This window comes from Benincasa hispida, chromosome 7 (assembly GCF_027475165.1).
Source record: "Benincasa hispida cultivar pf3 chromosome 7, pf3_genome.v1.1, whole genome shotgun sequence".
In the NCBI taxonomy this organism is placed as follows: Eukaryota; Viridiplantae; Streptophyta; class Magnoliopsida; order Cucurbitales; family Cucurbitaceae; genus Benincasa; species Benincasa hispida.
In genome coordinates this window covers 41,681,131-41,695,856 of record NC_143484.1, presented here as the reverse complement: position 1 = coordinate 41,695,856, position 14,726 = coordinate 41,681,131, and the positions used below count along the sequence as shown (strand labels likewise).

At 40.8% G+C, this 14,726-nt stretch overlaps 2 protein-coding genes and 3 pseudogenes across 2 annotated transcripts; all 5 read right to left on the bottom strand.

The window, feature by feature from the left end:
* Positions 1-1,712: 1,712 nt before the first annotated feature.
* LOC150035177 (uncharacterized) lies at positions 1,713-3,993 on the bottom strand (annotated as a pseudogene).
* A 63-nt stretch (positions 3,994-4,056) lies between these two features.
* On the bottom strand, positions 4,057-4,888 carry LOC150035176 (uncharacterized; annotated as a pseudogene).
* Positions 4,889-5,012: 124 nt separating this feature from the next.
* Positions 5,013-5,723, bottom strand: LOC150035175 (uncharacterized). Its single transcript, XM_090315259.1, has one exon. It carries the CDS (start codon positions 5,721-5,723, stop codon positions 5,013-5,015), a length of 711 nt encoding a protein of 236 aa, XP_090171385.1.
* Positions 5,724-7,110: 1,387 nt separating this feature from the next.
* LOC150035174 (uncharacterized) lies at positions 7,111-10,544 on the bottom strand (annotated as a pseudogene).
* A 499-nt stretch (positions 10,545-11,043) lies between these two features.
* On the bottom strand, positions 11,044-13,666 carry LOC150035173 (uncharacterized). Its single transcript, XM_090315258.1, has 4 exons — positions 13,512-13,666; positions 11,964-12,902; positions 11,793-11,886; positions 11,044-11,712 (listed from the first exon to the last, which is right to left on the bottom strand). Exons 1-4 carry the CDS (start codon positions 13,664-13,666, stop codon positions 11,044-11,046), a joined length of 1,857 nt encoding a protein of 618 aa, XP_090171384.1.
* Between the last annotated feature and the right edge of the window lie 1,060 nt (positions 13,667-14,726).

The following is a 14,726-nucleotide window of genomic DNA, read 5'->3' as shown; positions in this document are numbered from 1 at the left end:
CGACTTGGAAACAATTTTCTTCAGCAGGTTGCACAATGTATTGTTAAATGCCTCAGCTAACCCATTTGCGGCGACGTTATATATGGAAGAATTGTCTCCCATTGTCCGTCATGATCCGATGGGGAATACCGTACTGATAAATGATATGAGTGCATATAAAATCCACCATGTTTTCTTTCTTAGCTTCCCTTAGCGCAACAGCCTCAGCCCATCTTGAGAAGTTAATGGCTGCGAGGATGTAGGAATGCCCTTCTATCGACTTAGGTGTTATAGGGCCGACTAGATCAAGCCCTCATGCTTCGAAAATCCACGAGGCTATGGTCGGATGTAGAGGCTCGGGCGGTTGATGAATGAAACTCGCATGATATTGACAGGCTTCACATTTCTTTGCATAATCCATTGAGTCCTGGATCATTCCCAGCCAATAGTAACCCATTCTTTTTAGTTGGAATTGTAGTTTTGGTCCAGCTTGATGCGCGTTGCATACACCTGAGTGTGCTTCCTCCAAAGCCTTCGCCGACTCTTCTTTTCTGAGGCATCGAAGGAAAAGTCCTTCAAGGGATCGACGGTATAGGAACCTTTGTAGTAAATGAAATGCGCGGCCCTCTTGTGAACCTTGGTTTTACGGCAGGGGTCATCCGAGAGCCTTTCATGATCAAGGTAATCTATGATGGGCTGCCGTCAGTCTTCCTCGTCGGTTAGGTAGACTTATATCGCATTCATTTCTCCATATGCAGTCCCAACCAGAGGTACAACCCATCTCCGCCAAAGCGATATATTAAGGGGCACATTATCCAGGTTCGTTAAAGTAGTGGCTAGGTTTGCCAAGGTATCTGCTTTCTTGTTCTCCGTCCTCGGGACATGTTCCAGTGCCACGCTTTCGAACTTCTCCATCAACTAGCGCGCGTAAGTGAAGTAGGGTTTCAAGTCTTCATACTTCACCTCGTACTGGCATAAGAGTTAATTGATTATCAACTTTGAGTCCCCGAAGATTTCTATACAAGCTACTCCAATCTCTAAGGCCATTTGGAGGCCAATTATCAAGGCTTGGTATTCAACAACGTTGTTTGAGCATAACTCGGCAAGTGTGAAGCTATAAGGCAACATGTGCTTTTTTAACGAAATGAGGATGATACCTGCCCCCGCGCCACTTTTTCGTGCCACACCGTCAAAGAATATGACCCACAACCCTGAGGTTTCTGTGAAGAGAACTTCATCATCAAACAAGTCTTCACCTAACTCCCAATCCGATGGAACCGAGTGATCTGCCAGGAAGTCGGCCAATGCCTGCTTTTTAATGCTCTTTGCAGTACATAAACAATGTCGTACTGTTGAAGCATGATTGCCCATTTGGCTAAACGTCCCGAGATGATCGGCCTGGACAGGACGTACTTGATGGGGTCAACTTTCGCAATTAAGTAGACTGTGAAGGCCTGTATGTAGTGCCTCAACTTATCAATGGCAAAGAAGAGCGCGAGGCACGTCTTCTCTATAAGGGAATAATTGTTCTCGGCTTCATTCAGGGTTCTACTCAAGTAATAAAGAGCACATTATTTTCCCCTTTCTCTTTCTTGTTCCAATAGTGCCCCCAGTGATCTTTCTTGCACTGCAATGTATAGTATCAACGGCTTGCCCGCTACTGGGGCTCCTAAGACAGGAGGGCTGATCAGGTACCTCTTTATGTTATCGAAAGCATTCTGACAGGCCTCATCCTATTCGAATTTCTCTCCCTTTCTCATCAGTCTTTGAAAGGGTTGACACCGCCCTGCCAGGTTAGAAATAAACCTACGGATGTAGGCCAGACGTCCCTGCAAACTTCTCAACTCATGTAGATTTCTTGGTCTTGGCATCTTTTGGATGGCATCAATCTTGGATTGGTCTATCTCTATCCTTCGATGTCTCATAACGAAGCCCAGAAACTTTCCTAAAGTTACGCCGATCGCGCATTTAAGGGGGTTCATCTTTAACTGGTACTTTCGCAGGCGATTGAACACGGTCCTTAGATCTTTCAAATGGTCCTATCTTCACTTGGTCTTGACCATAAGGTCATCCACAAAACACTCCACGTGTTTGTGCAACATATCGTCAAACACCTTCTGCATGGCACGTTGATAAATAGCGTCGGCGTTCTTCAACCCGAAGGGCATTACCTTGTAACAATATATCCCTTTTGGGGATCGAAATGCCAACATTTTCTCGTCTTCAAGGGCCATCCGTATCTGGTTATACCCAGAAGATCCATCCATGAAGGATAGGGCCTTATGTCCCATTGTCGCATCGACCATGATCTCTGTGATGGGCAATGGAAAATCGTCTTTCGGGCATACGCTATTTAGGTCGCGAAAGTCTACGCAAACACAAAGTTGTCCATTTTTTTTTCTAACCGAGACAATGTTGGCCATCCATGTTGGATATTTAACTTCACGAATGAACCTGGCCTCAATCAGTTTATTGACCTCAACCTCAATCTGGGGGATAAATTCTGGTCGAAAGCGTCGTTAAGCTTACTTATCGAGTCGACACCCCTGTTTGATCGCGAGATGGTGGACTGCTACTTTTGAATCTAGTCTCGGCATCTCTTTGTATGACCAGGCGAAAACATCTCTATATTTGGTGAGAAAACTCATGTATTCGTCCTCTTCCCCTTCTGAGAGGGATGCACTACTGAAAGTCGGACGCGACACTTCTATGGTGCCCAGATTCACCTATTTTAGCTCGTCCACCGTGGATTGACCACCGTCCTCGAGACTTGCGGAGCGTCCTCCACTTCATCTTCGGTCATATCTTCTTCGGATTCTTCGGTGATGGTGATGTGGTGGCACGAAGTTTTGCCTTCCTCCTACTCTAAATTTCCATTCTGAGGATTGGTGAAAACGACGTCGCGCCTCTTTACTTTGAGCGTGCTTTCATTTGTGTTTAGAGTAACGAAGGTGTTTCTCTTCATGCGTGAGAGGACGGTACTACGGATTTCTCCATCACTTCTTGCCTCTTCTAATGGCTTCTGGTCCGATGAGCTTCAACATTTTTAAGGTCGATTCGCCACCAGATGGACGCTCGGGGTATCAGCCCCCTCTTTCCTGAAGTCATTTCGAGGGCGTCAGCACAGGCTTTTCCCTTCTTCTTTGTCTTACTAGGGACATATTGGTCGAGGGAATCTTCAGCCCTCTCATGCTTTAAACGATCAAAAATGGGAGTGCGAGGTTTTCCTTTGCTCTCCTTTGGAACTGCGCCTAGTCTTTCGAAGGCTAACGGTCGCACCACCACCGGCGATTGATAGATGATTTCCTCATTTTCTTCATTTGGTGGAGTTAACCTTCGAAAGACAGAGCGTCGAGTGGCTCTGGGAATAGTATGTGGGTTTCCCCTTTCTGCTTCTGTCATACTTAATCTTTCGAAGACCAAGGCACGTGCGGCAAGCGGTCTAATATGGTCAAATGCTGAGGCTCTTTTATCTTTGCCCTCCTTTTCTCCTGTATCATCAACTTCTTCCACAGTGATATGATTGCTATTGGCCACTTTCCCCTTCGCCTTTCTGATTATGCGGACTGGCTCTAACGGCTCATATCCGAGTCCCGTCCTCGACGTGGGTATAGCGTGTTCTTCTTGCAAAAGCTTCTTTTGGGTTGGTAAGAGTTGGGGTTGCTCGTAAATCTTCAAACTTTTGAACTCAGTATGAGTTGTGAAGTCGTAGCCCGCCTTCGCCAACAGCTTGTAAGCTTTGGGATTGAATTCGTCTTCAGTTCGCCTCTCGGGCAGCTTTAACCCCGTTACTTCCGCCTCCGGCTTGTGGACTTCCTGCTTTGTTATCGGCATGTGAGGTATGATGAAACTCTCCTTTAGAATTTCTATGTCGCCGACCTGCAAACCTTTTGAGCATTCCGTAAAAGGTGACTCACCCTTTTTTCGTCTCGACAAAGGGACATAGCGTAGAATCAGAGGTTTTGAGGCTTTTTCGCCCCTCGCCACAGGTGTTTCTCCAATGCCGAGGGACATTCTATTCTCTTTTAGGCTGGAGGCTCGTACCTTGCTACCTGCGATTTTCTCTGTGTCTACTGGCTACCTCAACCGGGATCCACCCGCTTTCTTTGTCAGCAAGTTCTCTGTCGGCATAGTCTCATAAGAATTCTTGCTCTTTAGGTAAAATTTTGCATTTGCGAAGTGAGACTCGGCTTTAGAAAATGGATTAGAATATGCTTCGACCTTCTTAATCTCGTCTTGGTTTGAAACACTGATGTAGTGTCGATGTAATCACACCATTCCCATGAATCCAAGGGCGTCCCAATAGTAGTTTGTAGGTGGTCTTTGAGTCTATCACATGAAACAGCGCATCGGCCTTCAGATCGCCAATGAGGAGCTCCAAACGTATCATGCCTATCGCCCTTTGGCTGCCTTGATTGAAACCCTGAATTACTAATTTGTTGTTTGATAGCTCTTCTATGAGTATGCCCAACTGTTTCATAGTCGTCTTAGGCATTATATTGACGACAGATCTGTTGTCGATGAGGATTCGACCCACTCTCTATTCTCAAATGTATCCAGATATGTACAAAGGCCTATTATGCAGTTTGGATCCTAGTAGCAGATCTTTGTCTGAGAAGCCTATGGATGTGCAACATGAGGCATAAGCATGTGCTACAGAGGTCGATGCACCAGAGGCATTGGATTCTAACAGTGCTTCAATAAGGGTTGACTTAGCTTCTTGTGGAAGTGAAAGCAGGTCGTCTATGTTAAATAGTGACAAACCCTTTGGTTCACCTGTTGACTTTAATGGGCCTGGAATGGTATCTTCTTCCTTCCTGATACTCACAGCACGAGATGCAGCAGCCTCTGGTATCTCCTCTGAACCCCAATTGCAGAAGTTCTTCAGGAGGAAATCTGCTAAGGTCATCTGTTGTTTGGGACAAGGAACATCCTCGTCTCTCCCGTCAACAACCTTGGGCCTTCGAGCCTTTTTTTCTACCCTTCCCTTTTTGTGCCTTGCTCTCTCTCTTGTAGCTTCTATGAGAGCATAGTTATTTCTGGGTAAAGTTCAGTCTTTTCTTCTTACGGCGCGCCACAAGGATCCAACCTTCGTTATCTTCATCGTCGGTGCGCTCTCCTCCATTTTGAGGATCTGTAGTTTGGACCTCCTGTTGAAACCATACTACCACAGGTTCGAAGGTCCTAAACTGGACCGAACTCTCCCTTTCTTCATAAAATATGATTGGTGCCGCCAAGCTTGGAGTTACCGTCACCGCAGCATGATTCGTTTGGACCACCTCGTCTAGATCCAGCTCTATTTTCCTTTCACAGGCCAATTTGAGGATCAATTCCTTCAGTATAAAACATTTTTCGACTTGGTGGCTAATTACCCTGTGATACTTGCAGTAGTTGGGATCATCCACTTTGTCGGCCTGTTCCGGTCGTTTACATTCTGGTAGCAGGATAAGGTGGTTCTCTAATAGTTGCTCAAGCATATCCGCCACGTCAGAGTCGGGGAACGGGTAGACTTTTTCCTGACGCTTCTTCAGGGTTGAGCGACATCTTTCGCTTTCTTCGTCTTTCTTTTTTATCTTCTTCTCTTTCCCTTTTGAGGAGAACTTCAATAGAGTTGTATTAACGACCATTGATTCCTTTGTGGCGCCCTTCACAATTTTCTCGGTGCCCTTCACCTCCTTCTTGTCTTTCCTTGGTTCATGGCTCAGAAAGTCCCTCGTTCCTCTATTGGTGATACTTAGCTTCATGTCATGAGCACGGGTCACCAATTCTTCAAAGGTACGGGGCTTTATCCCCTGCAGGATATAGAGGAGTTCCCAGTGCATACCATGCGTGCACATTGCTACAGCAGATAATTTGGTGAGTCGATCTTTGCAATCCAGACTCAGAGCTCTCCATCGGTTGATATAGTCGATGACCGGCTCCTCTTTCCATTGTTTGGCATTCGTCAGCTCCATCATGCTGACGGTGCGCCTGGTGCTGTAGAAGCGATTCAAGAACTCTCTTTTAAGTTGCTCCCAGCTATCAATCACCTCAGGCTCTAAGTCTGTGTACCAGTCAAAAGCGTTCCCTTTGAGGGTTCTGACGAACTGTTTGACTAGTAGGTCTTCTCTTGTTCCCATATTTTCGCATGTTTCTACGAAGTGGGCGATGTGTTGCTTTGAGTTGCCCTTTCCGTTGAATTGTTGGAATTTTGGGGGTTGATACCCTGTAGGCATTCTCAGGTTGTTGATCCTCTGAGTGTATGGCTTGGAATACATGAAGGAAGTTTGAGCCGGCTCTCCATATTGAGCTCTTATGGAGGTCATGATCATGTCTTGCAGCTGTTGGACCAACAGAGAGACCACCGAGGCTGACTGTTACAATTGGTTTTCTTGTAGCACGGTCTTCCCCTTGTCAGTTACTTTGACCGTGGGTGCTTGGCTTGATTCAGTAGCTTCTCGAGACTGCATTTGTTCTTTCAGGGCAGCGATCCCATGGTCTCGCTCCTCGAAGACTTTCATCAGAAAGTTAATCTTCCTTTCCATTTCTGCCATGGCCGCTTCCACTGTCACATCTGCCATCTTGACAGAAATCACATCTGGCGATGAATCCCTTTTCAGCCTGTTGGATGCAGAAACAGAGTTGTCAAACAAGGGGTTCTCCTTGATGACAACCCCACTTTGGGGGCATTCCATCATTTGCCTCAAGATGTTGTGGGCAATGAGGGAGCTCTGCTCTTGCTCCTGCGTGAATTTTCTTGAGCGGCCACGGGTGATAGGTCCCCTATACAAGTCGTTTGTAGAGGAAGCTTTGGATGCCATCTTCTTAGGTGCCATTTGGCTTGTTTGGATGCTAAGAGAGTGATGATAGGTAGAGATGTCCCATTGGGCGTGCCAATTTATTCACACGAGGCTTTCAGAGAAACGTACTTTGTGGAGTTGAACTTTAGTTAGTGTTGATTTTGAAGTTGATTTAATACGATGTGGTTCAATCTCTAATACTCACAACAGGAATTCTGGCTTCTCCCGGCGCCATATATCGTCGAGAGAGTGTGGAAAATTCTTCGGGAGTTTGTTCAGGAGAAATCCGTCGGGAGAGGATCTCCCGATGAACTTTTGAACGGCGTCAGGAGTTAGTGGGAACTCCGGACGCCTATGTGGCGTCGGGAGTTGGGGGGAACTCCCGACGCTTAGTATACGTCATCGGGAGTTCTTGGAACTCCCGACGGGCTACACCGCATCTGGAGTTCCCCCTAACTCCCAACGCCTTAAAACGGCATCTGGAGTTTCCCCTAACTCCCGACGCCACATAGGCGTCCGGAGTTCCCCCTAACTTCCGATGCCGCGTCGGGGGATCCTATATGGATAAACAATTAATTCAATTTCCTATATGGATAAAATTTAATATATCGTTTGTAATTTTTTAAAATTTGATTTAAAATCCTGTGAAACATATTATACCAAATAAAGATTCACATAAAATAAAATGAAGTCCATTTTATAACAAGTAAAAAATTACAATATCTAAACGTTGTCCCAACTTTAGAACACTTGTCCATTATATTCATAAATACATAAAAGAACTAAAATGAGAACAACATCTAGAACACTTCTCGAGCACAACATCTTCAACAATTGTCCCAGCTCATCTCCGAACAGCATTCTACAAAAAAACAAATACATTGAAATGTTATATGGATAAACAATTCAATTTCCTCTATTTTTCAATTTTTGAAAGTCCTATATGATCTTTTAGATTGGAATCTAGTAAAAATTAAATTTGCATGAGAAGTATGTAAGAAGGGCTAGCTTATCTCAAAATAATATTAGTGCATGCATAGGATAATGGGGTAGAATAATAGTAAAGAAACATTGTTGGAAGGGGGAAAGAAACAAAAACAAAAACCATAATAAGATTTGGGTGACCTAACTTTAGTTTATTGACATGACAAGGCATGGCAATCTTTTGAATTGATTATTGACTTTCTAAGCAACATGTTCAAAAAGGAAACAAGTTGGCCTATTACTAATAGATTTTTTTATTTTGCAATTCTTTAAATATATTGTTGTTCACTTGATTAATACCCCTAAAAGTACCACTTATTGCAATCACCATTTCTTCTTTTATTCTAATGGGTCCAAGTGGAGAGCTTTCAATTCAAATCCATATCCATTTATGCAAGTTTGGGCCTTAGGAATATTGAAACAACAATTGTTGCAGGCATTTAATTTCTCTTGATGATAGGATGGGCCTTAATTCTAGCCCAATCCATAGTTGGGGCTCATTGGGCTAACTACCCTTTTGCTATGTAATTTGCTTAAGTCTCCCTTTTAGTTCCTTTGTTATCATAAGTTAAGGCTCCCTCTAATTTAATAATAAAATTAAGATCAAAAGAAAAGGAAATGCACAATTAATTACACATCTTAATTAAATATAACAGTTGAGAATTTCTTATTCGTTGCTTACATTACAAAATTCAATGATATGGCATGGTGGGATGCTTATCTAATTACAGTTGAGAGTGTTGAAGCTGCTGAGGGCATCTTTGGATGTCATTACTTTGGATGTCAATTAGGGTGTGAAGCTGCTAAGGCCATCTTTGCAAGCGAGATACATGGAGAGAGCGACACTGATGAAGAGAGCGAGATTCATGGAGAGAGCGAGATATATGGAGAGAATGACACTGATGGAGAGAGCGAGATACATGGAGAGAGCGACACTGAGGGACTATGATTGGGCTTTTGAAACATCAAGGCATGGTGGGATACTTATCTAATTTGTATGAGAGTGTTGAAGCTTTAAATGACACATATTTACAACCAAATCAGAGCAAATACACCCTTTTGAAGCCTAATATTTGAATCTTCAGCTGATCAAATGAAGTTATACATGTGCTGTGACATTGATGGAGAGAGCAACACTGATGGAGAGAGCGAGATATATGAAGAGAGCGAGATACATGGAGAGAGCGACACTGAGGGACTGTGATTGGGCTTTTGAGACATCAAGACATGGTGGGATGCTTATCTTTTTAGTAATCATACCTAATTTAAATGCAGAATAGCAACATAACTGCAACCTAATTTAAATGCAGCTTTAAATGACATAACTAAAGACATAACTAAACTAAACTTTGCTACCATAACTGCATAAAGCTACTTAAGACATAACTAAACTTTGCTACCATAACTGCAGGATAGCAACATATTACACAACTAAATAATGTAGTAATCATACCTAATTTCATGGGTCTCCTTTCTATGATCGTACCATGTCTTCAATCATCTTTTTCATTTCTTCCATTTGTCTCGCATGATCCTCTTGCATTCTTCTCTGAGCATCTTCGAGTTCCTTAATCCTCGACTGAGACTGTTGGAAATTGAATCTCAATTTATCCACTCCCACCTCCGTTCCTTGAGTAGATGATGAGCTTGATGACATGGTACTTCTTCTTGACTTAGGCTTAGGGCCCCAACCTAGACCTTTTGAATATCAGGTCGTCTACCCAAAACCATCTCACATATTTCATCCTCTGTTAGTGGTTGAGAACCTTCTACAGTGGGACTGGATTCTAATTCCAACATTTGATGCTAGACATAATAATTAAATGAGTAAGAACGAGCGACTAAAGTTAAAAGTGAAAAAAAAAACACGACAAGAAAGAAAAAAAGGTTACATGTGCACTTTCAGTAGCCTCGTTCACAAACATACCACCTTTAGAGTGTGTTTCCCTAAAAAGATCAACACGCCCTATTTCTCGACCCTCATTTGCCTGCAACTCTGCCTGAATTTGCAGAAATGACTTTGATCCACTTACGTGATCGAATGGCAATTTCTCTTTATTCTTCTGGTTCGTCACAGACATTTCATACATTTGAAGGAAAAAAATATGTCAATAGTGTGATGTATTAGTAAATGCAGCAAATGATACACGCCATAAATATTGTACCTGAAACGCTTCATTCTCGAAACGGTCACACAAAAAGTACCAGTCTTCTGGCCTATTTTTAAGCCAATTAGGCAAACTGGCACGTGTTTGCTCAGGATCTTCACATTTTCTATAATGTCAGTGCAAGTCTGATCTAAATTCTTTGAACGAGTTCTGCATTTGATGTTCTATGAAACGGTTCTGTCGTTGACTGGACAGATCAAGATCAAAATGAGCCTACAAAAGAGGGAGGAAAGAATTAGCATAGATGATGTCCATGACTGTAAAAGAATAAACTTATAATTACTTACCAATAATTGACTTTTACCAATTCTATGAACTCGTTTAGAACCTCAGCAAAAGTATGACACCGAACTGGAAATGCGGATCTCACGGCGACGCCGATCGCATTACTAAAACGAATTGAATGTTGAGATATCGGTTTCGTCTCCCCCTCATTTACGACGATTGTGATCTTCCCATGTTTTTGTACGTATTTTTCCAACTGGATGTTCCGCGAATGCTCTCGCCTCTTTCGATTGGATGCTGAGCCACTATCTGAAGAATAAAAAATTTAAAACAGTTTATGATGTATTTCAGTTAACAGAATATATTTCAAAATATACTAACCTGAAGTATCACCCACAGAAGATACCATGTTACCTAGATATAACTCCTAGAAATCTTCATCAGCCTCTCGTTGCCTATTAGGGGTTGATATCGTATCTATACAAACACAAAAGAGAGAAAACAATATTAAATTAACAATAAATACATGTAAGCTAGAGAAAAAGAGAATTTAGTAGATACATCATTACTCATCATCGTAATCTAATTCAAATTATTATTAGAGGTTGACATCGTATCTATATAAACACAAAAGAGAGAAAACAATATTAAATTAACAATAAATACGTGTAAGCTAGAGAAAAAGAGAATTTAGTAGATACATGATTACTCATCATCGTAATCTAATTCAAATTATTATTAGGGGTTAACATCGTTTCTATACAAACACAAAAGAGAGAAAACAATATTAAATTAACAATAAATACGTGTAAGCTAGAGAAAAAGAGAATTTAGTAGATACATCATTACTCATCATCGTAATCTAATTCAAATTATTCATCGGCAATTGAACTGTTATTGGGAGATAATTATTCTTCATCATCATCGTTTATGAAGTCATGATCGCCATGTATAGTAATTGGTCTTTCCACAACTGTAGGATCAACGTCAACTCTGCATAAAGTAACCTCTTCAATGGATTCATCCACTCCGATGCCACCAACAATTTCTAGTAAATCTAGTTGTGTGTTTTCAACATCATCCACTTCCGGTACATCCCATATTCGTTTATTTTGGACTACTTGAACAACTTTCCAATTGCTACCATGTTTGATGTCATCAATGTAAAAGACTTGTTGTGCTTGGATAACAAAGATGAAGGGCTCGTCGACATACCAAAAGTGTGATGTATTGATCGATTTGTATCCTAAATCCACATATGTTCTATTACTTTTGTTATTATCTGTGTCAAACCATCTACACTTCAACAAGAAAACGCGTCTTCTGTTCGCATATTGCAAATCTAATACTTCATCTACAACACCGTAGAAATTGTTATCCACACTTGTGTTCTCACTGATCTCCCCGGCTACTAGGACTCCACTATTTTGTGTAGCTCGACGATTATCATGCTCTACAGTGTGAAACCGTACCCCATTAACAATGCATCCATTGTAAGAGCGCACCTCAGACGAAGGTCCCATTGCAAGTGAGAAGAAATCATCGGAGATATCTTCTCTCTCACACCGTTGTAGAACCTGATAATTACGTATCATTAAAAATGAATACAAAAAATGAATCATCCCTTAATCGTTGCCTACAAAATGACTATGTATACCTGAGATCTGAACCAATCAGGAAATTTGCTTTGATGTTTTATATATAAGTCAGAGGCGCTTTGAGCTTTAAGATGAATTAACCTCAAATGTTGCCTACAATATTTATCATTTAAATGTTATATCAAAGGAGATACCCTAGAATTTAGAAAAAGAAAACGTTTGAAACGTACTTGCGATAGTCTGTTATTTCTTTACAATTGTTGAGAATGTACCAATGTGCAATATGCTTTTCCTCCGCTAATAGCGTCCGTAAAGTTGACACCCTTAATGGTCGTACCTTCTGCCTAAATAATTCAAATTCACCAAATATCTCGTGATCGAGAATGCTATCATCATTTCGTTCATCTCTATTGAATCTCATTTCAATCCCATTTAGATCTCGCGAGCAGAAGTTCCATGATTCATTCATTGCATATGCTTCCGCTATAGACCCCTCGAGACGTGCTTTGTTCCGTACAAATTGTTTTAATGTTCGTAAATTTCTTTCAATAGGATACATCCAACTGTAACTAACTGGACCCATGATTTTGGTTTCATATGGTAGATGAACTGCAAGGTGTACCATTACATCGAAAAAGGCAGCTGGGAATATTCTCTCCAATTTACAAAGTATGACTATGATGTCTGCTTGTAGTCTGTTCAAATCACTTACACATATTGTCTTTGCACATAAGTCGCGAAAGAATGTACACAACTCAACAATAGCAGTGGATACATTCTTCAGTAGGTTTGCTCGAATACCAATAGGGAGTAATCTGTGAAGCAACACATGACAGTCGTGTGTTTTCAGCCCCGATATTTTTCCATCTTTGTCATTCACACATTGTGATATGTTAGATATGAATCCATCAGGGAATTTCACTAATTTCAAATACTTACAAAACGAAATCCGTTCACCATTTGTTAATGTGTATGCTGCGTGTGGTTTTACAAATCTGTTCTCGACCTGTATCAAGTGTAGGTCCTTTCTTATCTTCAAATCTTGTAAGTCCAATCGAGTGTTCATTGTATCCTTTGTCTTTCCTTCAATATTTAACAGTGTGCCCACCAAATTGTCGCATATGTTTTTTTCAATATGTATTACATCCAATTTATGTCGTAACAATAGTCTGGACAATTATGGAAGTTGGAAAAAAAAAAAATTTTAGTCCAGTTTAGAATTCACTTTCTTTTTTTATCTTGCTTCGATGGATGTTTGCTAAGCACAGAAAAGTTTAGCGTATTTATTTGTTGTAATATCTCTTCTCTATTCATTACGACTGGTGGAGGTCTACGTTCAACTTTTCCATCATGTTGTCTACTTCGACGCCAACTATGATTCTCCGAAAGATAACGTCGATGTCCTATAAATGATATTTTCCCTCTTATCCCGAAGGACGAGTTATCTTCTTTGCATTTGGACGTGCTTGATAACCTTTTGTACTCCACCTAGATAAGTCACCGTACGCAAGGAAGTCATTAATCGTCCATAATAAGGTAGCATATAGTTGAAAAACTCACCAACAACAGAATCATAAGTTCGCAAACCAATTGTTCACAACTCTTTCAACTCTTCAATCAACAGTTGCAAGTAAACAATTTCCTTTCTATGAGATTTTGGATCAGATATGAGCAAAGACATGAAGAAGTTTGTTTCCTTCATGCATTTCCAAGGAGGCAAATTATAAGGAATTATCACCACAGGCCACATACTATAAGAAGTGCTCATATTTCCAAACGGATTGAAGCCATTCGAAACTAATCCCAAACAAACATTTCGAGGATCTAAAGCAAAATGAGGGAATTCACGATCAAAATATTTCCACCCCTCTGCATCAGCTGGATGTTGCAATACATCATCCGTTTCAACTCGCTTATCTTTATGCCATCTCATGTCAGAAGCACCTTCTTTTGATGCAAACAATCATTTTAATCTTGGTATCAATGGAAAATGACATAATACCTTATGTGATATTTTTTTACCCTTGCCATCATTAACTTTGTACCAAGACTCACCACAAACAGGGCATTGTTGTAAATCTACAAACTCTTTCCAATACAATACACAATCGTATTTGCACGCATGAATAGACTCATAACCTAGGCCTAAATCACACAATTTTCACTTGGCTTCATAAAAGGAAGTAGGTATAGAGGTGTCAGCTGGAAACGCTGCTTTTAACAATTCCAGCAGCATGTCAAACGATTTGTTACTCCAGTCGTTCAGAACTTTGATATGCATCAACTTCACTAAAAAGTTTAAGGACGAAAATTGCGAACACCCAGGGTATAATTCATTACGTGCTTCGGCCATTAAATCATCGAATAAGTTCGTGGTATCTCTTTCATTCTCAATCCTTCCTTCATTTGCATTTTCGTTTTCAATTGGAACTTGTAAATCGTTTATAAGATTCAACATCTCATTTTCTTCGACAGCATTACTCTCTATACTATCTACTTCAACATCTTCTATTGAATGACTTGTATGACTTCTAGATAAGTTTATTGGTTCTCCATGATATACCCATTCACAATATGAGGGAGATATTCCATATGTTAATAGATGTCGTTCCATGATATCTATCTTTTCCCAAATTGAATTCATACAATTCTTGCATGGACATCTTATTCATCCGGAATCATTTACATGAAACCTTGCCATATCTAAGAACTGTGGTACTCCTTCTCTATACTCTACTGATAACTTATTCCTTAGTTTAATCCATTCTTTATTCATCCTTAAAAATAAATATTTTCTGACCAACTTATAATCCAAAACAATAACCTGGATTAGAGGACAAAGTACAAAGTATTATTAAGCATTAAGTTCCATAATTTTCATTTCTTAAGGTAAAATAAACACATAGGTCCCTAGACCGCTTAAATTGTCTTAACAACTTTCAAATGTTTTATTTAGTACGTCTCCAAGCTTTCAATTTTGTGTCTAATATAGG

Coding starts and splice junctions, on each gene's coding strand:
- LOC150035175 (XM_090315259.1), bottom strand. CDS start 5,723: ATGAAGCTAAGTATCACCAATAGAGGAACGAGGGACTTTCTGAGCCAT.
- LOC150035173 (XM_090315258.1), bottom strand. CDS start 13,666: ATGAGATGGCATAAAGATAAGCGAGTTGAAACGGATGATGTATTGCAA. Junction 12,903..13,511: donor GTTTCGAATGGCTTCAATCC/GTTTGGAAATAT, acceptor ATAATTGTCCAG/ACTATTGTTACGACATAAAT. Junction 11,713..11,792: donor CTGATTGGTTCAGATCTCAG/GTATACATAGTC, acceptor CGTAATTATCAG/GTTCTACAACGGTGTGAGAG.